Genomic DNA, 21,685 nt, shown 5'->3' with positions numbered 1-21,685 from the left:
TATAGCTGAAAGAAAGCTCCAAAAGGCAGCAAAAACTGAAGGTAGGAACACTAAGGTCCATGTTACAAGGATCTGGCTGGCTTGCTCAAGATTTATGTGCTGAAATGCAGCCAAGCCAGCCTTGGGAAAGCCAAATGGCTCTTGAGACTCAATTCTTTCCTATTCATCTATTGTTTCCTCCTTGAGCCCCAGGTGAGTCCCCATGGATGGAAGCTCTGTAGCCTGATATAATGATCACGTGGCACTGGCAAAAAGTGTGATTCTGTGGATTGAGCATCAGATCCCTCATGTACAGTGTCTTATAAATATATTCCAGGTATGGAAGCTGCCCTATGTGTGTTCAAGATCAACATACCATATTTCTGCCTGCACTTGGCAGGGCTAAGCAGACTGTTAGACAAGGGTCTCTTCAAACAGTATGACTTGGGGTCCACAGAAATTATCTGCACATGTCAGTATGTATATTTGTTACTTAAGATATCTTTGTGTAGCCTCTGTTTTAGGTTAACTGTATAAACTGACCAACTTATACGAATACGGTAGCAAAGCTTGTTTTCTGATACAGACAGAAGTTGTTCCTAAATTTTTCTGCTTCATAAGCATGGGTAAATGAATAGCAGTAAGTTGATACGTGTTGTTGCAAGAGAGGGACTATCCTTTCTTCAAGGATTTGTATTTTAAATAGCTGAAGAAAAAGAAGGGAAAAGCGCTGTGATGCGTTCATTTTGCAGTAAGCATACACAAAGAGACTCACTGCTACAACAAGTTATTTTAACATAATGACAACTTGATAATAAGCTCTGGAAACTGATTATCCTGGCAGTAATCAGGATGACTGCAGCTTCTTTAGCTGATTGACCAACTAATGCAAGATTGTATAAAATTAAGACAATAACCACTGGTATGTAAAATGCAGAATTTTACTTTGCCTTAGCTTGTATCTGGGGTATCAAATGACAACTCTGAAGCTCACCAGATAAGATTTTAATTGGCATTGAGGATAATTATATGTTCTGTAAAATTTTAAATAATGGTATATTTACTGCTATGAAATTTGAGTTAAGGTTTTTAAAGTCTGATTTCTCTTATTTGAATATTCATATATATTCTGTCTCTTTTCAATGAAGTGTTTCACTTACCCTTCCTAATGGAAATATGCTACCCTTAAAAATGCAGGGGGGTTGGATCAAAAAAGTTTTGCTAAAAAGAATACAAAATGCACCATGAAAGCATGTGATCAGATTAGAGACAGCACACAAAGTGTATACAAAAAATTGTTAAATACCCTTTTTGGGGGTGTTTTTGAAGTGGCTAATTTTCTGTTTGGCCACAAAGTTTATCATAAGCATGAGAACCCTGCAATGAGATTTCCATTTAAAAAGTAATAATTGTATGTCCAAGACATTACCTAAACTCATAGCTTGTTGATGGATATACTACTATGGCTAAATTATTTCATAAAAAAGCCTTCATTCTACTGAAACATTCATGTAGACAGACATCTATCTAACATCTCATTTTATAATAATAGTACAGTCTTGTTAAAATAGTCTGAGAGCCAAATTCTGTCTTCTAACATACATAAACAGCTGTTATTATGTTGTGTGACTAGCTGGCAGGCATCCAAAGGCTGAATTTGTCTCTGACATTTCAAAATGTAAGTTGTCAGACTCATAGGCCTGAATATATTAACATGACACATGTGCAAACGGAACTTAGGATATGGACACACATACATTTGTGTCAATCCAGAAGAGTGGGGAATCTTGCCCTACTTTCTAACAGGCACAGGTGGTTAAGCCTGGATTGGGTACAATTGGAGGAAAACAGCTCCAACTTTAACTCTTCCTTATTCAGGGTTAAAGTTGGAGCAGTTTTGCAATGTCTGTATTGCTCCTGGCTTATCCACGTGCAACCATTAGAACATAACAGATAAGCTGTGCTGCCAGTTATCACCTGCCCTTCTGAAACATGCCCTCCCCCTGCCCCCACTTTTGAAAGAACTTCAAATGTACATGTGCCCATCCCCTCAAAAAGAGAAAGCATGTCAGCTACCTGAATGTCACTTGACTTTGCCTAGAGACTGCAGGTTCAGGGATTCACTTGTAAACTGAGCTGGCAAGGAGTTGGTAGGATCAGGAGGGACATACATTGCCTCTCATCTCCACCAGTCTTGCAGAATTTTCCTCTGAATTATAACACAGTCCAAACTACATTACCATATGAAATTAAGGTGACCTTGAATATATGACCACCTCCCAATAATTAGATTGTATATATAGAAAAGTTATAAATCTGTTATAATTTTCCAGGCATATAGTTTAATTATTGGAGGTCTGCCTTGAATTTGTTCATCTCCCAATGCTACAGCAAAGAAAATGGGGGGGGGGGGGGAGATCAGGTGCACCCCTTTTCCTCTGACCCCAAACTTCTTCCCCCTAAAGCCTTCTCCTCCTGACCTTACTATCAGGCCCTGATCTCCTTGAGCATGTGGAAGTGAGGGACAAATTTCATAACACTGGTTGTGTTCCCACAAGCAGGGACGTGCGGTTGCCACAGGGAAAAAACAGCTGCACAGATTCTTGCTACTGTTTTTTTGCCCCAGTGCACATCCCTGCACATGGGGTTAGCATGCAGAAAAATACTCTGGGTGGGGTAGGGAAGGCTGGGGCCAGCACCAGGGCTGCCCCAGCAGCCTTATCAGGGACTCTGGGGGCCCCCTGGGGCCCTAGCGGCAGTGATCTGGGAACACGGAGCCTGGCAAGCAAATAGAGTGCGACTCTGGCCAGGCAGCTCTCGTTTTGAGCAGCACATGCTGCTGCCTTGTACGCTGGCCCAGTTTTTTTCTGCATGCTTTTTTTTTTAAGATACTAGGTTTTCCTGGTATCTAAATTTGACACACGTAATTATTGCACATGAATAAATTCTGAAGCATGTTCCTCTACAGTCTTTTCATTGACAGCACACAGAACCCAGTCAGAACAGCCCAGGCTGCCAGGGGACAGCGTCAGCCTGCCAGCCCAGGGGTGCTCCAACTGGGCTCCATGTGTTGCGGAGGGGCTGGCTGAGACTCAAGAGCGCTTCAGTGCAGGGTTAGCTGGCAAGCAGCTCTCATGCTGAAGCAGCCTGGAGCTCCAGCCAGCCGCGCTGCAGCACATGGAGCAGGGGGAAGCAGCCAGCCTAGGGCTGTTCCCTCTGGCCCAATGTACATCTGGGGGCTAGTTGAGGCACAAGGGTGCTTCAGTGTGGGGCTAGCAGGCAGGCAGCCCCCCTGTTGAAACACCCTCATGCTGCCAAGAGGCTGGCTGGGGCAGCACCTACATGTACACATGAAAAAACTTTGAAGCAAGGTACTTGTATTTCATAAGACTACCCTGCTGCAGGGTTTATTAGTTTCATGTACCGTAATAGGGACATATATATAGATGCTAAGATGTTTATTGAGCACTTAATTTGTCAACTGTGTAGTAAATATCTCATGTAGACGTGCCCACTGACTTTGAAATAAACATGCCTGTAGTAATTTTCATATAGGAAAATTATTGTGAGTACTTACAGATTTTATTCATCCAGAATTGATACATTTTACCATTTTTGAAAGTGCTGCACATTTTAGGACAGGTACTCCAGAAACACATTTCCAAGCAGCACTTTTGTACCTATTTATTAGTGGTATTGTGAAGCTTCAGATAGGACTTGGTGATGATTTTAGCCTGGATGGTTTTATATACCTGGAAAAGGAGATCCCTTTTTTCCTGGCTTTGAATGACTTGGTGTAGTTGAGCGTGGAGACCTGTCCATTGCCCTATGGGGGCACCTCTACAAGAGTCTATTATATTCTCCCAGTGGAGAATATAACTACACTATTTCTGGGGATGGGGGATTGCTCTCAGGTTCTTCTCCAACTTGCTTCTATGGCCTTTTGACTAGGAGCAAGCAAGACTAGGGGGCATCTCTATTCTAAGCCCTCTGGGCTTGGGGCTTGCACACTGGATGCCTGCCGTAGATTTGGGAGTATCTAAAGTCCCAGGCTGAAGAGTCTGGGAGGTAGGATACTTGCCAGTGGTAGTGCCATGCAGACTTGAACAATTGAGCTCTGCTCAGTGAATAGATTGTGGAACTGATTTGGCTAATTTGGCCTGAGACACAAAGTTAATATATATATAGTACAAACTATGAATATTATTCCAAAACTAAGTGGCTTATGAATTATCACAGAGTTCATTGGGCTAGGCCTCAATAATGTTGATAGTGTTTCAAGCCATGGTAATCCCACAGCTCAGCACTGCTCAGCATGTGTGTATACTCCAGATCTGCCCCCACGAAGGATCCATGTCCTAAAGTAGCCCCCCACTCATGACTGGAACTGGGTGTTCTTGTTATGAACCCTGGAGAAAAAAAAATTAATATGCAGAAGAGGTGCAGGGCAACCTGGTCCAGCTCCAACTCATGGAGGACAGGGCCACACTAGTTATATGCAACAGGGTGAGAAGGCCACAGGGTGAACTGTTTGGGGCCCTGTTTGGTGATGTTTGCCAGACATTCAAGGCTGGTAGAAAAATAGGAATAATTGGAAATGGTGGTAGTGGTGGGGATACGTAGCTCAGGCATGGGAGTAAAGAGTAAATCAAAATGTATTAAATGCAGTGGCTCACCATGACTTGAAAAAGACTCAGCACTGAGGGGGACTGAGCATCTTCTGCTTTTGGCAGCAGTTTAATTGTTGACAGTGTATTTAATGAAGTTTTCATTCAAGACAAGCAGCTTTTTCCTCCCTTACTGACTGGGGGGAAAACCTATTTTATATTTGAGTAAATATGGTATTTTTTTTGCCTTAAAGATAAGGCTTAGGAAGCAGATGCCAGCTAGGGATTCCACTGGAGAGGGTAGAGGGAAACTGGTAACACAAAGCTAGTGCGGAGTTCCCAGGATGAGTCTGCCCACAGATTACCATAATCTCTTGCTTTCCTCCAGAACATGTAAGTAGTTTTGTATCCTGATTAGTTTAGTGAAGGAGGGAGCAAGGCAAGTTCAACAATTTTCTGTTGGAACAACTGTAACAGGTACATGCAATTAAGGTGATGCATCTGCTAAAGTGTACTGCTTCAAAACATGCTTATTGTAAAAACCTTAACCTTCTTGATATTGCAATTTTCTCTCACCAACTTGGATTTCTCTCTTCTTACACAGCTGGGTACAAGAAGCAAGCACACAGCCTAGCTGCAGAATGGCATAAACCAAATGTTTCATAGAACACTGGATAAATGAATGCTTCTGGCACCTGGCCAAGGCACTACACGGAAATCACACCAAATTAGACTGATGATTAGCATTCTGATTAAGATTTATTACCTTTTATTCACCTTGATTGCTTATTGTTTCCAAATCATTTCCTTCAGGATATAATAATTAGCATACCTTTGTGGTTGCACTCTTAAGTAACCAGGGAAATTATATGAAGAAATCACTAATAGTGACAAAGACTCACTTCAAGAGGTACTTAACAGTCCATGAATAGTGTTGAGAATGAGCTGTCAAAGATGGGTTGCATGGAGTACAGGTCACTTGGTACAGCATGAATTGAAGCTATTAGGGAAGAATTTATTCATAAAGTGAAAAATAATATCTACTCACCTCCTCACAGTACTTCAGATCAACTGATCTGCCATCACTGCGAACACAATCTAGCATTCTTGTTTTGATACCGTTGCCACAGACAGCCTTCTCACTGAGCTGACAAGTACTCCAGTCTGGAAATATAGGACTCCATCAAGATAGCATGTCAACGATGTAGCTTTTCAATAATAGTTAAATGATTTTAGATGAGGAAACATTTTGATAATAATTTGATTACACTTAGAGGACGAAAGGCTGAAAGAAATAGGGTTATATAACCTGGAGACGAGAAGACGAAATGGGGATTTGATAACAGTATTCAAATACCTGAAGGATGATTACAGAGAGGATGTAGATGGGCTTTCCTCTGTGGCTATAGGGGAAAGAACCAGGAGCAACAAGCTCCTAGGAGCTCAAGCTTTAGCAGGGGAAATTTAGGCTGAAGATTACAAGGATCTTTCTGCTATGAGAGTAGCCATGCATTGGAACAGGCTACCTACAGAAGTTGTGTAATCTCCACGCTTGGAAACTTTCAAAAGCAGGTTATAAACTTGGCTGGGATTGTTTAGTCAGGGATGATCCTGCCTTGAGCAGGGAGCTGGACTAGAAGACCTTAGGTGATCCCTCCAACCCTACTTTCCTATGATCTGAATTTAATTTTTAATTCAAATGACCTAAAATACTGCTAATAACATTTTTGTTATAGAAACAAAGGATCACAGAGCCCACTAACAAGACTGGAAAAAAGTGACATTTATTCTATGGAGTCAGAGTCTTTCTGAAAAGTCAGTTATTGTATTCATCAAGGAAAAGAGGAGGGGGGGGACACAGAGAGAGAGAGGGAGAATGGCTAGAGAAACAGGTTTTCTAAGAGGAGGGAAGTGATATTTCCACATTATACATTCACCCAAGAACATTTTCTCTGAATAAGACATTTTGAATTGGGTCTCACTGCATAATACATGACCTGCAACAGAACAATGGGCTCAAAAACCTGTATTTTGAATACAGGGGAATCCATAAAGGCAAATTAATTTTTCCACACACAAAAAACCTTCATGGGTAACAGGGTGTTATTGTATAAGTAAAAGACATAGATAACAAAAGATACCTCCCCTTCACTCTTGAAAATGGTGGTAAAACAGGGATTATTGTTAATGATCGGGTATGGGTAGAAAGGGGTATGTGTGGCATCTGTATCTGCAGCTCTTGGGAGAAAGGGCTGTAGCAAAGCCATCCCAGATTTTATTTAGTTCCTGATAAGAGCAACTTTAGAAAGACTCTGAGGGACTCTGTTTAGCTTATATTTGTCAAAATATTTGCCCTAGTTAAAAGTCAGATTCTAATTAAATGAACCTGCCTAATGCATTATTTTTTTTACATATTTTGCAATGCTAAACTGCAAATAGGTAGAGATTTTACATTTTTTTACAATCTGTTATTAGATCATAACAAGCATAATACCTGTCACATTATAATCATAGTGGTAGCAGTTCTTGTTCAGGCTGCAGAGTTCTGTCTCAGTAGCAGCAGGACAACCCTTTCCATCATCAGGTAGTCTTAAGGGTTCTGCTGACCTTTCACGCACACTACTTCTATTGCAGGGCTTGAAAAAGAAAACAGAAAAAAAAACCCTCAACTTATTTTAATCCTTTCAATGTCCCTTTATGTAAAACCATCTGTAATCTTTTGAAAAAATGCAAACATTAAACAATAACATTTTCCCTTGCTTAATAATCAGAATAGAGTTCATTTTAGGAAAATACATAGCTTGTTATTTCAAACTGGTTTTATTACCTATTTATGAATAATAATGTTGTTAATAGCTTAGTATTTCCCTGTATAGTTCACATTTCACTGACAGTGCTTTTAAAATTACAGACATTGTGAGCTGTCTCTCCAGAATCTGTAGTGCACTGACTCTGAGTCCCCAAATTGGGAAGCTCACTTTCATTCTATGTTGCCTGGTATTCTCACTTGAATTGTAGATAGACAGGATACATGGGGATGATGAGCTGAGCTAACTTTTTCAACTCAGTTTTTTGCCTATAGCATTTTGCTCCTTACCAGTTATCAGTATTGGCAGTATATGCTTATGGCCACATCCAAGTCCAAATTCACCTCTTAAGAGGATCTGACAGAGTTTGAAAATATTAATTGCATTCCTAACCCTACCTGTGCAAGAGACACCATACCATTTGGACATCTAGATCAAAAAATATTTTTTTAATGACAATTTGCACCTCTCTTACTGACAGAAAAATGTTTTTACTGATGTGATTTTACTGTCATTTAAAGAAAATCTTGGGTTGGCAGCTCCCTGTGACTGCAGAAGTGGTTTTACACATTGCTGCCCACAACAAAAGGCTCCCCTACACTACTGACAGTGCCTTGCAGATCCTGCCCCCTCCCATTTCTCCTGCCAGCCTGACCCCTGTCAGTTCTGCTCCCCCTGTCCTGGAAAAACTCCCACCCACTGCCTCTTCCCCTCCCAGACTACAGCTTCATCTTGGCCGTACTCCCCTCCCCCACCCATAACTTGGATGCAAGGCAGGAAATGGGCACAGCAATCTAGCAGCAGCACATTGCTGGGGGTGCAGGTGTCTAGCAGGCTCCAGTGAGTGCAAACTTGGTACATGCAGAGTGCTGTACTCCTGCTTGAACAGAAGGTCACATTGCTGTGCTCTGTCTTTCTTTCAGTGCTGGTCCAGGTTTTTCTTGTCATGGAGCTTAAAGCTCCAGTGGCTGTGTGTTTTTATGGAAGGGAAAATGTTTTTATGGACATGACTTTTTAGCGAGGTTTTTTACAGAGTGTCAATACATGTATGGAGAGTTGGCAACCCTGATCTCAATTCCACTGTGGGCTTCTGAACATGCTCAGAATGGCTCCACTGCGTAGTCTTATTTCACTCTCATTCTCTGCTATAGAAAATATCTAAATTCCACTTAGGTTCCAAAATTTTTGTTGGAAACAAAATCTAAGTAGCTATTGGCTGATGGAGAGGAAAGAGGTCCTTTGTCCTCAGCTTGTGCTTCCAGTATGTTTTCTGTATTTTGCATAACGTGGATAAAATGTAGTAACAGCGCTGGGAGCAGGGGCTAGGAACAAGAACTCCCACAGCAGTGCCCACCTCCCTGGGCAAAAGAATTACTCTACAAGCTCTTTTTGTGGACCCATGCCTCTTCCCCTCTTTTTGTCCAATAAGCCAGCTTCAATAGGAACAGTTCAATGTGCCCTTGGCCCTGCCTACCCCGTGGCTAGATGGTTTGGACACTTTGAGGGATGGGAGATGTGGGTTCAAACAGGCTCTGGCTCAGAAGGACCTAGAATCTGGATGTCATGCTCCTTAGGCAAGTGCACTGATCACTAGGCTTTGGCATGGGTGAGCTCCTTTTCCCTGCTCCATGTAGATGTTTTATGCTAAAATCATTTCAGTGTTTTCCTCAGAGTGAGCTGGACCTGGGATCCCTACTGGATATAGCCATATAATTATAATAGAGATACCTGTACTTTTCCAAGTGGATTAGGACAGATGAAGTCTGCCTACTGTCTGAATAGGAGCTATGGTATCTATTCAGGGCAGAATAGTATTGGTCACTGGGGACTCACTAGACAGTCAGCCTTTTCTCTCACATTGAGAGAAAAGGAGCTAAATCTTATATCTCTGGGTAGATATAGATTACACTCTAAGACGGGATGCATAATTTTGTCACTCTCTATGGGAAGGATTTAGAGGTGGATTAGGATTTGAATCCTGCTTTGTTATTATGGGAAGTCCAAAATCAAGATTGAGCAGATCTAAGAAATGTGCTGTCTCTAGATATTATGAAAAATGACTCACCCAGAAATATCCTCTCCTGTCACTAGGACACTGTCATCATTAATAAGTCATTTCTTGAACAACTGCTTTAGATGGAGAAATGCAAGCATCTTACCTTTTGGAAGGAACTGTTGACAATTTCCCATTGACAATCCTGCTGATAATGGAAACTTACAAAATTGTGTATCTGTATTTACTGCTATGTACAACATCTTCACACTGTAACTTCAGGCTTTTCCTTATTCAGGCATTTTTTCTTTTTTTTTTTAAGTCTTAAAACTGTAACCGTCAGATTGTTAACATATTTCTTACCAAGGAACACCTAGACCACTGGCCCCATTCAGACATAACACAGTCTTCAGGACATGGCAATGTGCACTTTCTAGCACCAAGAGGCATCTCTTCAAGGTCACACAGGTAATCCTCCACAGTGTCAGAAGGGCCATCCACTGTATTTAGCATGCACCTGGAACAAAGGATTCTATTTGTCGTGGACTTCCTAAAACCGCATTGATTAAACTACACTAATGAGAAACATTTAAATAGTTTATCCACAGGGAATGAACAGTCAACAGATTCTTCAGTGTTCTTGATGTAACCTAATTAAATAAATAACCTACAGAATATGCAGGAGAGTCTGATAAAGCAGAAATATTGCCAGCTCTTATGTAGCACATCAAGTCCAGCAGTCCAGGATATTGTTTGAAACTTAGAGGTCTTATTGGTCCTAACCCTGTGCTGTCATAGACTTACTTAACGAAACTGAGGAAGTTCATTGCCTTAGTATAACCAGTGTATTGGGTAACCCATCTTGCTTACCTCATAGTGGTCCTGTGTGGATTATTTTATTAATGTTTTTAAGTAGTTTTGAGACGACTAAGCAATTGTTGTTTGTTTTTATTTGTATTCTTTATTTTTCACTCACATAGTTTTTTTCATATCCTAACCTATTCCTTTTATTGTTCACATCGTCTTTAAGTATATCACAGATCACTTTGAGGTTAAAAAGGGAGTTAAGCAAGGCTGCCTCATGGCTCTAACACTCTCCTCAATATTCCTTACGGTGATGTGACATCTGACCACCAACAAGCTTCCAGGTGGAGTGGAGCTAAACTACCAAATGGATGGTAAAATGCTTAATCTCAGCTGACTCTGAGCCAAAACCAAGACAACCCCAACCACAATTATTGAGCTTCCAGTATGCTGATGATGCTGTAGTGTGTGCTCATCAATGTCTTTACTGAGGCACACAAGAAGAGGAGACTTCTGCTTAACATTCAGAAAACTAAAGTCTTCGGAGTTGCAGCAAAGTCTGTCAATCCCAAATTGGTCTCCTCAGCCATCTTCAGATCCACAGATAAAGCAGTCATAGAAGCCACACATCCTCCAACGTGAGGGATTGCCAATGATTGTTCGTATCACCTTTAAATATTAGTGAGGAACCAATCCAGGCAAGAGTGCAATTGTGTCAGATGCTATATTTCCACAAAGGAAAACAAAGAAGTTCCACTCAAAACAGTTTTGCCTTTCTTATCCCTTCTGCTGAAAAAGGACATAGGTAATGATGCTCAAATGAAAGGTGTTTGCATTTACTTCTGAACACTGAAAGGGAGAAGCCCATACTAGCCATTCAACCCATCACTCTGACTGCAATACTTTTGAAACTCTGCCATTCTATTACATGGCCATTTCCCAAACACCTATTGTCAGACTGAAGGCATTTTAAACAGATTCCCTTAAATGAACATACGCATACTATATCTGCAGAAATCTACTGTATGGAATTAGATCTCTAATGATAGTATATGGATGATGAAAAGAAAGGAGACTTTTCTCTGATAGTCCCAAAGGGCAGGAAATCTATTTCTTTAGCATCAATAATATATTTTCTTCTCTAACTTTGGTGGTAATGTCAAAACCTATTTGTGTGTAAGCAGTAGGTCAAACAGTCCTCATTCCTTTTGGGTGCGTGTGTGTGTGTAGAACAACCCCCTGGCAGAGCATGCCAGATCAATATAGTTGTTACAGGAGAGTAATTATGCAAAATTTTATATTTGTGACAAACCTGACAGCTCTTGGCCAGAAAAGTCTGGGTACGTGGAGAAGCTTTGAGAAGCTGGAAAAGGAATAGCTGATTATCTTTGGGCATGCTCCGGGCTGTACCATCTGGTTTGGGGACAGAGAGACTGCTTAACTCCTTTGGAGGGGAAGAGAGCTTCTGGCTGGCTGGCCTTTGCTCCAATAAAGGCCTTGACTAAAAGAAACTGTTTGCTTTGCTCCTTAGGAACTGTGGGTTGTACTGGATCTGCCCAACAAGAAGCAATGTCCCGGTCTCAGGAGAGGAACTGAATGCTCACTCCTTGAGTTGGGGCTACAAAGAACCAGGGAAAGTGAGAGACTGAAAGGTTGGGGGTCTCAGAGTGGGAAGGAGGCCTGGGCTCCTCCCTTGGTCTAGAAGGGACCTTCTAGGCTGCCTAGGCTGGTTTCAGGGACTCTCTCAGACCCCGGACAAGGCCTCAGCAGTCCTGAGCAAAGACCCCCTGGAGGGCACCCTGTAAAACCATAATATATATACATATATATTCAACACCGCACTCTTTGCTGTATTTTTTACTATGAGAAATAGGTTAAATAGGTTAAACAGGTTTTTTAAATAGGCTTATAATAGCATTGTAGTGCGATTGGTAATGGAGTATGTCTGGAAATTTATGGACAATCATATTTCATTAAACTTACTCTTTGACAATTTCATGTAAACGGGGAAAAAAAATAAAAATAAGATTCCTAACAATGTATCCAATTTTTAAAAAACTAAACTGAAATAAAAGGGGCAGCTTTTCTTACCCAGGCTGAGAACAATATGGAATTACTATGCTGTACCAGAATTTCAGATTAACTCTCCTGACGGTTCATTTTTTCAATTTGTCTCAAAGACAAGCATTGAGCAATTATGGAAAGTTTTAGGTATTTTCATGTTTGCTTTTAGATTAACAGAATTCACACTAAACACTTAAAACAAAAACAGACATATAGCCATATAGATCTGTGGACACACTAGAAGTATCAGATTAATTAATCACACAAAAATCACGGTTGAGGCAATCAGCTTTTCAAATAGATTTTTGCCCCCTCTCTAGTAATCTCCCCAGCACACATCTCAAACTCAGTATCTTTCATTTTGCTTTTTAAGATGCTGTATCACTGCTGGTTTTAATGGCAAGTGATTACCTGGGTTCACAGAATACCAATTTAGTGCATACTAGACAATATGAAGGGAGCAGGCAGGATGGGTACACAACAGCCTCTGTCTGGAGTCCTTCCTACAAGTCTAATGTCAGTTCTTCCACAAGGGAAAAAATGTTTAGAAACTTAGCAACTATATGAAGGGGCACAGTCTCTCTTTATTGACTTTAATGGCACAGAGCCAATTAATGCAACCAAGGAATTCCCTTCCCCTGACCTCTGCCCCCTAATCCCCCCCTTATTCCTCTACTAAACCACTCCAAGACATTGCAAGTTTAAATTAGGGTTAAGGCCTTGTACCACATATATCATTCCAACAAGAACACTGGCTCTAGTTATTTTTATACTGCCATCACAGGCTTTATTGCTGAAATATACAGTTAATAAAGAAGATTAGTGTATTTAATGATACTCCAGAGTTCAGTATTTAATGACAACATATAAGAATCTGCAAAATGCAATGACCTTTTTTTGGCCTGAGGTGTAAATCTGAGGCCCAGGCTGTAGACAAGTTGATTCAGTATTGTTCAATAGCTATTAGCTACAATGACCTGGTCAAATTTTGGGATATTCCATGTACCTTAGTTCTGCATTTTCTATTTGGTATCGTTGTTGTATTATAGTAGCTATAATTGCTTTAATTGCTATTTTTTAATAATGAATTATTTAGCCATTAAGATAAAGTGAATCTTGTTATGATTTATTTTCCATAATATGTTTCTGGAATTAATCATCTATTTTAAATTTCCTATTGCTTAGCATAAATATATTTGACCCATTGATTTTAAAATCTCATGATTTTAAAACATAAATTTGGTATAAGAAAAATGCTTATGTAAGGTCTGTGGTAATACTGGCATGTTTGAAAAGAGGTAATGAAAGAGTGAATGATGTATGTATGTGACAATGTGAAAGAAGACAGTCCTCTTGCAGCAGGTGAAAATAGCCTTCTGTGGTTTAACAGTTAAAGGTTGCAGTGACATCGAGTCAGCTGTTAAGGATTACTATGTACTAAATCATGCCTTCACCCTGATGGCTGAAGACTACAAGCAACAAGCCTTCTGAAGATTGCAGACGGCAAAGCCAGAAGATCATGTCTACCATCCCAGCCTGCCAACAGGACAAGGAGGATGACCTTCGCATCTGACTCAGCAGAATCCATAGGCTTGTATGGATCACAGCTATCGCTATAAAGAATGAACACAAAGAAAAGGCTTTGGGTCTGTCTACCTGCAAGAACGAGTTTTGGGAGTGTCCTTCAAGACCTGACTCCATTCCTCGTGATCAGTCCAGTTGGCCACCAGACTGACCTGAGCATCTTTAGAACTTGGTAACACCTTAACTTTTGCAGGACTGTCTAACTGTGTGTGTGCGTGCGCACGCGCCACTGTATTTCTTTTGTATGAATGAATGAAAGAATGGATGAGTATGTATGGGAATGAGTGAAGCAGATAACCTTACTGGTTTTTATTCTTTTCATGTTGTATGTTTTATGTTCTAATAAATGCAGCATTGTACCTTATCCCTTGATTAGATTCCTGCTTGTTTTTAATTCACACTGTACACCTTATGTGGACAACATTCTCTCCTGTACTTTCTGTCCTGAAAATAATATAGACTACTAATAAAATGAGTACTACAGTATTATTTGGATATATATATAGATATCTATTGGCCATGTCTAGATATCTAGATACAGATATCTCTCTCTATATGTATTAAAGAACAAGGGGCTGGATTCTCAGCTGAATATTGGTCCAATATCCTGTAGGTATATTTGTATTTGTACTTAATTTGTATTAGATTTGCATTTAAGTGTCTTTGTCTCTCATGGCATTTTACTTCTTTAATAAAATCATAGGGTATTTACAGACGTTCTCTGAGAGATGCAGGGGGAGGGGTGCTTTAATTAGATAGGCTCCAAGAGCTGCTTTAATTAAGGTGCACAGAGTGTCACGTGTATCAGTGTCCCCATGCTGGGGCACTTTAACTAAAGCGCATCATTTGCCTCTACCACCATTTTTCAGTGTGCAGATGCTGATAAATGTGACACAAGTCTGCTGGAGTGCAGTAATTATCATGCTTCAGCACTCGATTAATCGAGTCTGTTCCAATGCATTGTAATTACAGTGCATAGGATCAGCCTCTCTGCATGTGGATAGGAGCCCATGATTTCTAGTTGTGTGGGTTCTTTAATATAGAGAATAATTTTGTATTACCTGACTTTTCTGGTTTGAACACCTTCTCCACAGTTCTCCTTCAAGTCCACATTTGTCACTTTGCAGACACTCCAGGGTTCAGTAACCCATATGTACTGGCTACAGTCACTGTGGCATGGGACAACCTCATATACCTGAAATCCACACATAGTGTGAGCAAAATGTGGTTTTCATTCCTTGTAAAGATCACACGCAGTTAATCCACACACAAAATCTATATATGAAAAGAGTTGAAATGCTTAAGGTTACAGCACACAAAATATCTAACACAAGCGTTCAACAGCAAGGGAAAATTAAGTCCTTCTATGCTCATGGACTTTACCTTACCTTACCTTACCATTGTCATTGCTAACTTACATTAAAGCTTACACATAACTTTACCTTCACCTGCAGGGAAACCTGCTTTCTATTATCTCCTTTGACATGATGTTGCTCAGTCTTTCATTCTACACTCCACATACCTCCCTACTCGGTGCTATTATTTGTTGGTGTTTAGACAAGGTTGACTACAACAGTATCACCTCCTAAAATCACACCAATTTAAGTAAAAGCCAGAGCTGGCCCCTTAAACTTATTTTTTAATTATAACTCTTTAAAGTTCTACTGAAATACATTGTGCGTTATTATATTTTCCTAAGAATAAATTGTTTTCTTGATATATAAAATGTAAACAAATGCAACAGAAAAGGGAAAATAATGCACCTGGGACAGTTTGATCAAGAAGGATGCTTTAAGGCTATATATCAATTTTAGAAATTCTTACCTGAGCCTGGAATCAGTGTTTTCCATGAATCCCATGGGACAGCCCAAGGTGTCAAGAGTTATTGAGAAACAGAGAACCAATAGTTAGTGAAAAACACAAATATCTGAACAGCAAACATTTTCATGCTTCGTCTATTAAAAACAATAGTATATGGCCTCTACCAAACAGAAGACCTAAATACTTACATCATGGAAGATGCAACATTTTATCCTTCATCTTTATTAATAGAATTTGCAAGATGCCAGGATTTAAAAGAAAGAAAAAATTCTTACACATCACTTTGACGGAGAACTAGTAGTGCATGCTTGTTTCTTTCTTCCTCAGTCCCTAGCACAAAAGTAAACTATTATGGACATAAATTCTTTACAACGTGGGAAATTCAGTTCCTCTAGGATTAGAAAGTATTTTGAATGTTTTTGGACAAGAGATTACATTATATTTAAAGTGCAGTCATTCTGTTGGTGTAGTGTGGGATAGGTACAAGTCGGGGGAAACAGACAAAAGTCCCCAGGGCTGTTAAAAAATCCTTTACAGCCTGTCCTAATTTTGTGTATATAGGAGACTTCTTAGCTGGTGTCAGAACAAGTATGTTTAAAATATTTAAAACCTCATCTCCCATCCAAAAATGGCCCAATTTCTCCAATCATAGAAAAACTGGATACCTTGTCAGACAGCCAAGACATGGCCAATGCCCTAGCTACACTTGTTTAGTGGAGTTCTCCTGACATTATTGACACTTGTGTGATTGTCACTGATTGCGAGCAATTAAAGTTACATGCAGTCATGGACTCCAGGCCTATGTACTAGGTGGAAAGGCAAGGAATGCCTGCAGCCAAAGACGGAGACACTATTTTCCTTTAGAAACTGGGGATAAGTCTTTTCAGTAGCAACTCACTAACATATTTAATTAAATGCAATATTGAACCCTAGTATTAACACCTGAAATCTTTACCAGCGCAGAGAAGATATTTTTATTTTCTTATTATAGATGTTTAGAGGAAGGAGAGCAAATGTTCAAAGTTAATTTCAACAATTAAAGATATATCTTGAATAGCTAAAGATATTAAAGCTATTTACCCATCTAAATGTTATACTTTTCTTCATGAAAATGTCCTGGGTATGTATAATTGAATAATAATAAGAAATACACATTTGAAAATTATTTAAAAGAGAAAATAGAACTTATGAGTAAAAATAACTCTAGAGTAATGATCAAATTGTGGTCAGTTTTGGCGTAGATATGTGTGAGAGGAGAGCAAATTTTGATGCAACCCATGTGGCCTAGGTACTTGAGAGTAGCTGTTGGGGTTAGCCCACGACTTGAATATCTAGGCCTGCTACATTTGTTCTAGGTGTATTGCCTGACACATGAAAAACAAATTATTTCCAATTCATCCTTAGCAGTATTACAGATTTTTGAGGCAACTACACTCAACCTATTTCTAGTATACCTTTGGGTACCAAAGTCCCAGCCTAACCACTTCATTTTATATTATTATATTATAAATTGCCATGCTTATTCTGAAGTTTGATATTGAAGTACACACATATTCTCCACTAGTCTATTTTTTCTAAGCTGTGTATCAGGTGTAGATTAATTAAAAAACATCTTTCTAGGGTGTTTGGTCATTCCCCCATGGCAGGTTTGTGGGCACACCTTTACAGCCTCCTACCTATGCAGTGTTAGTGTTCCATTTTTATTGATTTTATATATACATATATATAATTCTTTTTTTTTTTTTACTGTCAATTTTGAATACATCTCCGCAGCAAATTGGATCTCAGTTCAAGAATCAGTAGAGGGCAGTAGTGCTACATAAGAGGAACAAAATTGAGTCTCAGGATACAAATATAACAGCTTCACCTTGATATGCTGAAGAATAAGAGACTGCCATAAAACACTGTGCTACATGAATATTAAAAAAGAAGAAAGAAATTTTTGCATAAACTATAATTTGATCCTACTGAAATGCATTTTCTTTAATTTAAAACAGTTTCAACGTGTCACCCAAATCCAACAGCCTTCATTCTAACTTTGCATGTTGTATTAAGGTGGATTATAAACTTAGTTTATTAGCTGTAGTTTAACACTGATTTTGAACTAAACTAGAACTAATTACATCCTCTTAAGTAGAAAATTAAATCAACAAACCATTTCATTCTGGGCTGGCAATATGTCAATGGGATGATATTAAGCATGTGCCTTTTATTTAATTGTGAACAAACAGATTTTTTTCACCTGTGAATATTTATTGCAATGAATATAAGGCTGTTCAAGATGCTATTCTGAATGTAAAATTAAATCCAATTGTAAGGTGAATATAAATCAAACCTAGAGAAAGACAAGTGCGTTGAAAAGGCAGTTTTTGTTCTAAATCTGTCTTAATGAACTATGCAAGTAGCAGGCTTGACATGTCTGCCATCCCTGTACTTATATTTATAAACCTTTTTTTGAGAGTTGTGTCCCATCTGTGTAACTATACTCTTTATCTCTAGACACCCTATAACCTAAAATGCCATGAGAGCTTATCCCACATTACTTTGACTGCTTAGGCAGAAGGCAAGCAGGGTGGACCTTAGAGACTAACTGCTTCAAAGACACATAAGGTTTTGTATGACACAGTGTACTTCTGAACCAGTTAGTCCAGGGCATCTATACACATGCAGGGCAGGCATATACAAAGGCACTTTAAGTTTAGTGCTTTCTATAAAGTACTTTAGGTTAAGTGCTTTAAAAATGAATATGCGTGCCATGGCTTCATTCGAGTTTCATGCCTTGCTGTAGTTCTGTGGAGGAGGTGGCAGGGGGTGCCAGATGCTACATAATCTAATTTCACTGTTGTGAGTGAGTGAGCCAGCAAGCAAAGTGTGCTATCACCTTTGTTATAAGAAAAAGTAAAGGAACAGAATAAAAATCAACTTGGTCAATCTTTTTTAAAAATAATTTTTACAACACCCTCCATGGAGGAAGGCAAGGAAAGAGGGCGTGAGTGAGCAATGGAGGCAAGGGGTACCGATGGAATGCTCCCCACTGTGCCATTCCAGAGAGCTCCTCAGGAGCTGTGCTGGGAGAGGGAGAACACAGGAAGGGGTCCTGATTTGGGGGCAAGAGCCCTCCCCACCCCTATGGTCCAGGAATCCCTAAGGACTTCTGTCCCCATGGATATAAGAGGGCTTCTCTGGTCTCCAATCTGTTTCCCAGAGCCAGAGCAATGATGGGTGAGTTCACACAGCGAGGACCAACTGGCACACCCCTTAATGCATGAGTGGGCAAGCCCCTTTCCCACCCCATACCCCACCCCTGATGATCACCCAAAAAGGGGCCAGCCACTTGAGACCCCCTGCAGCCAGCCCACTACATTACTGGCAGGCTCACCCACAGACTCCCCTGCACTCAGGAGGGGCGGGGGGCAGGAAAGAATGCACCCATGCCCCACTATCACTGCATGGCCACTGCACACTCCCCAAAATGGGGAATCCCCCAAGACCCCTGAGGCCCCCCAAACCCCTGTCAATCAGACAACACTCGGTTCCTATGCACAATGGGGCCCACTGGGCAATACCCACCCCCCACCAGAGACCGCCCCCCCATCTTGTGCACACTTTGGAGAAGTGGCTTAAACACCTGTGTTCCCCTTCACAGTGAGAGGGGAAACCCCCCATGAGACCTCCCCAAAGTCCCCCCCCCAGACTCCCAAGCAGCATGTGGATTGTAGGATGGGAAACTGCCCCCCAAAGAAATGCACTCTATGTCACCGCCACTGCTGCTCCCAGCACCAGAGCTTGGGCTGCAACTCAGGCTGGGGCTTCTGCCTTAGCTTCACTCCAGTGTCAGCTCCACCTGCAGCACTGGGGGAGGGGGGTGAATTCTAGCTGCACTTAGGGTTTTAGGGGATTTAAAGGGGTCTCATGGGGGGGTTGTTTCCCCCCCCAGTGGAGGGTTTCCCTTGCAGGCTCCACAGAGCAGAGCTTGCAGCCCTGACTGTAATGCACTTGGGGTGGAGAGATTGGTTCTCAGGTTCTCCCTTTTGCACTCTCTTTTCCACACCTAATGGTATGTTTTGAATAAATAAATAAATAAAATCTAACTAGATAATGATGATTATTTTTATTTTTGTTTTCTATTTTTTCAGTTACACAGAGCAGAATGATTTGAAACAAGCTGATACTGGTGGCTGCTGGCTGTAGAGCAGGGATGGGCAATTATTTTGGGGAGAGGGCCGCTTACTGAATTTCGGCAAGCCATCGAGGGCCACATGACAGGCAGCCCAGGGCAGATAAATGTTAATTGTCTAAATTTTTTAGGGGCGCCACAGGTCAGATAGAATGGCCTGGTGGGCCACATCTGGCTCCCGGACCATATTTTGCCCACCCCTGCTGTAGAGCGAGCTAGCTACACCTGGTGATAACAATTACCACTTAAAAAGTCCTGGTTAAATACACATGCAATTAAGTAGAATTAGGTGTTCTGACATGCGCTACCACATTTCACCTTACATTTAAAACGCATCCAACCAGCTTTAATTAAGGTAACTTCTGTCACTTTAAAAGCACTCCAAAGTCCGGCACATTTATTAATTGATGACTTTAATGTGTTTTAAATGGCAAAAATCATCTTGTGTATAAATGTTCTGGTTCCATCCTAACCTGCCTTCTGTCTGACTTCAGACTAACATGGCTAACATTGTTTGCCTGATGCTTAAGGAAGGACTCTACATCCGTTTAGTCATCAGTACAAGCTTCAATCTCAACAGATATCATTTAAAATAAATTCTTCCAAAAGGCTAAAAACTATTTTGACCAATGGATACTAGAAAGGACTAAGGAGAACATAACTATTTTGAGGGCTTCTAGGTATTTTTGTTTTCTTATCTTTAATATCTGTAGTTCACTGAACAAGAAATCTGGTAGTATGGGGGCCTATACAGTTTGCCATTGCAATGCAACATACTGTATACAGTTCTTTTAAATGCCCCAGAATAAAAGCCTTCATTTTGCAACTGAGGACTTTTTGTTCTCTATGACTTTCAGTGCATATTACGTAGTTGCTCAGAAAGGAAGGATCCTTGATTGATCTGATTAATGCGCTACACCTGTGGAATAGAGAAAAGATAAATAAGTGAATAATGTAGAAGTGAGCAAAAATTACCTGATTGACATGATCCAGCTTGGGACAAGGCCGACCGCCATTGTACGGTTTCTCACGGAGCCACTTAGACCTAACTTTTACCCCGCTCCCACAGGATTTACTACATCGAGACCAGTTGGACCATTCACTGAGCTTGCAATCTGAGGGACATGGAATTATGCAGGCTTCCTCAATGTAACCTGAGTGAAAGGAAACGAAAGTGAAATCTCTTCAGCACGTCATTCTGCCACTTCTCCCCTGAAGCCTCAGTCTAATTCATTTAAAGTGTCCAAAGTTTGACTTGACAGTGATGTGTGAATGTAGAGATTTCTTCATCATTAGGGCTAAATTAAATTCTGTGGGAAACTGACATATACAGCTAAAGTCTATGTCGGAATAACAGCTGAAAATCCTCAATATTATCTGATTAGGATTCATACTCACCGGATTTCAACATTCTACATTTCTGACAGCTAGAGTGTAATTGACACTAACCTGTCTCTTGTTCCATCATTCTTATACTGCACAGATGATAGCTATGTTAAAAATCCCAGACTCCAGTTTAGTTATAACTCCTTACAGGTGTATATTAAGTAAATCCACTGCCATTGTATCTATGTTGACAGTGTAATTGGACCAAAAGATGTGTGTATTATCAATGGTGAAATGAATGAACATTACACTTTTTTTGACCCATTCCTGACTAGAAAAAGAGACCGGCCTACCACAATAAAGACTTACAGATTAACAACAATCTGCCCCTAGTTGTGCATAGAGCAACTGAAGGGGAAAGCAAATGTTTTTATTTGGATAACACATGCATCCTGAGAAACGGGAGAGAGGAGAGGCTGAATGTATAGGGAGAACCATGGGGAAACTGCTTCTGTTCATGGAA

At 40.4% G+C, this 21,685-nt stretch overlaps 1 protein-coding gene across 1 annotated transcript in view; it reads right to left on the bottom strand.

Moving 5' to 3' along the window:
- The window catches only part of THSD7A (thrombospondin type 1 domain containing 7A), a 528,740-nt gene that overhangs the window by 33,824 nt on the left and 473,231 nt on the right, over positions 1-21,685 (bottom strand). The window contains exons 18-23 of the mRNA XM_090046913.1: positions 20,812-20,990; positions 15,663-15,668; positions 14,900-15,033; positions 9,750-9,903; positions 7,081-7,222; positions 5,635-5,750 (exon numbers count right to left, since the gene is read on the bottom strand). Of these exons, the coding sequence (XP_089903039.1) occupies positions 5,635-5,750; positions 7,081-7,222; positions 9,750-9,903; positions 14,900-15,033; positions 15,663-15,668; positions 20,812-20,990 (731 nt within the window). The remainder of the gene's footprint in view (positions 1-5,634; positions 5,751-7,080; positions 7,223-9,749; positions 9,904-14,899; positions 15,034-15,662; positions 15,669-20,811; positions 20,991-21,685) is intronic.

Source organism: Crocodylus siamensis, chromosome 5 (genome assembly GCF_052110815.1).
Source record: "Crocodylus siamensis isolate JL-2025a chromosome 5, ASM5211081v1, whole genome shotgun sequence".
Taxonomy (NCBI): domain Eukaryota; kingdom Metazoa; phylum Chordata; order Crocodylia; family Crocodylidae; genus Crocodylus; species Crocodylus siamensis.
This window is presented reverse-complemented; position numbering and strand designations above follow the sequence as displayed.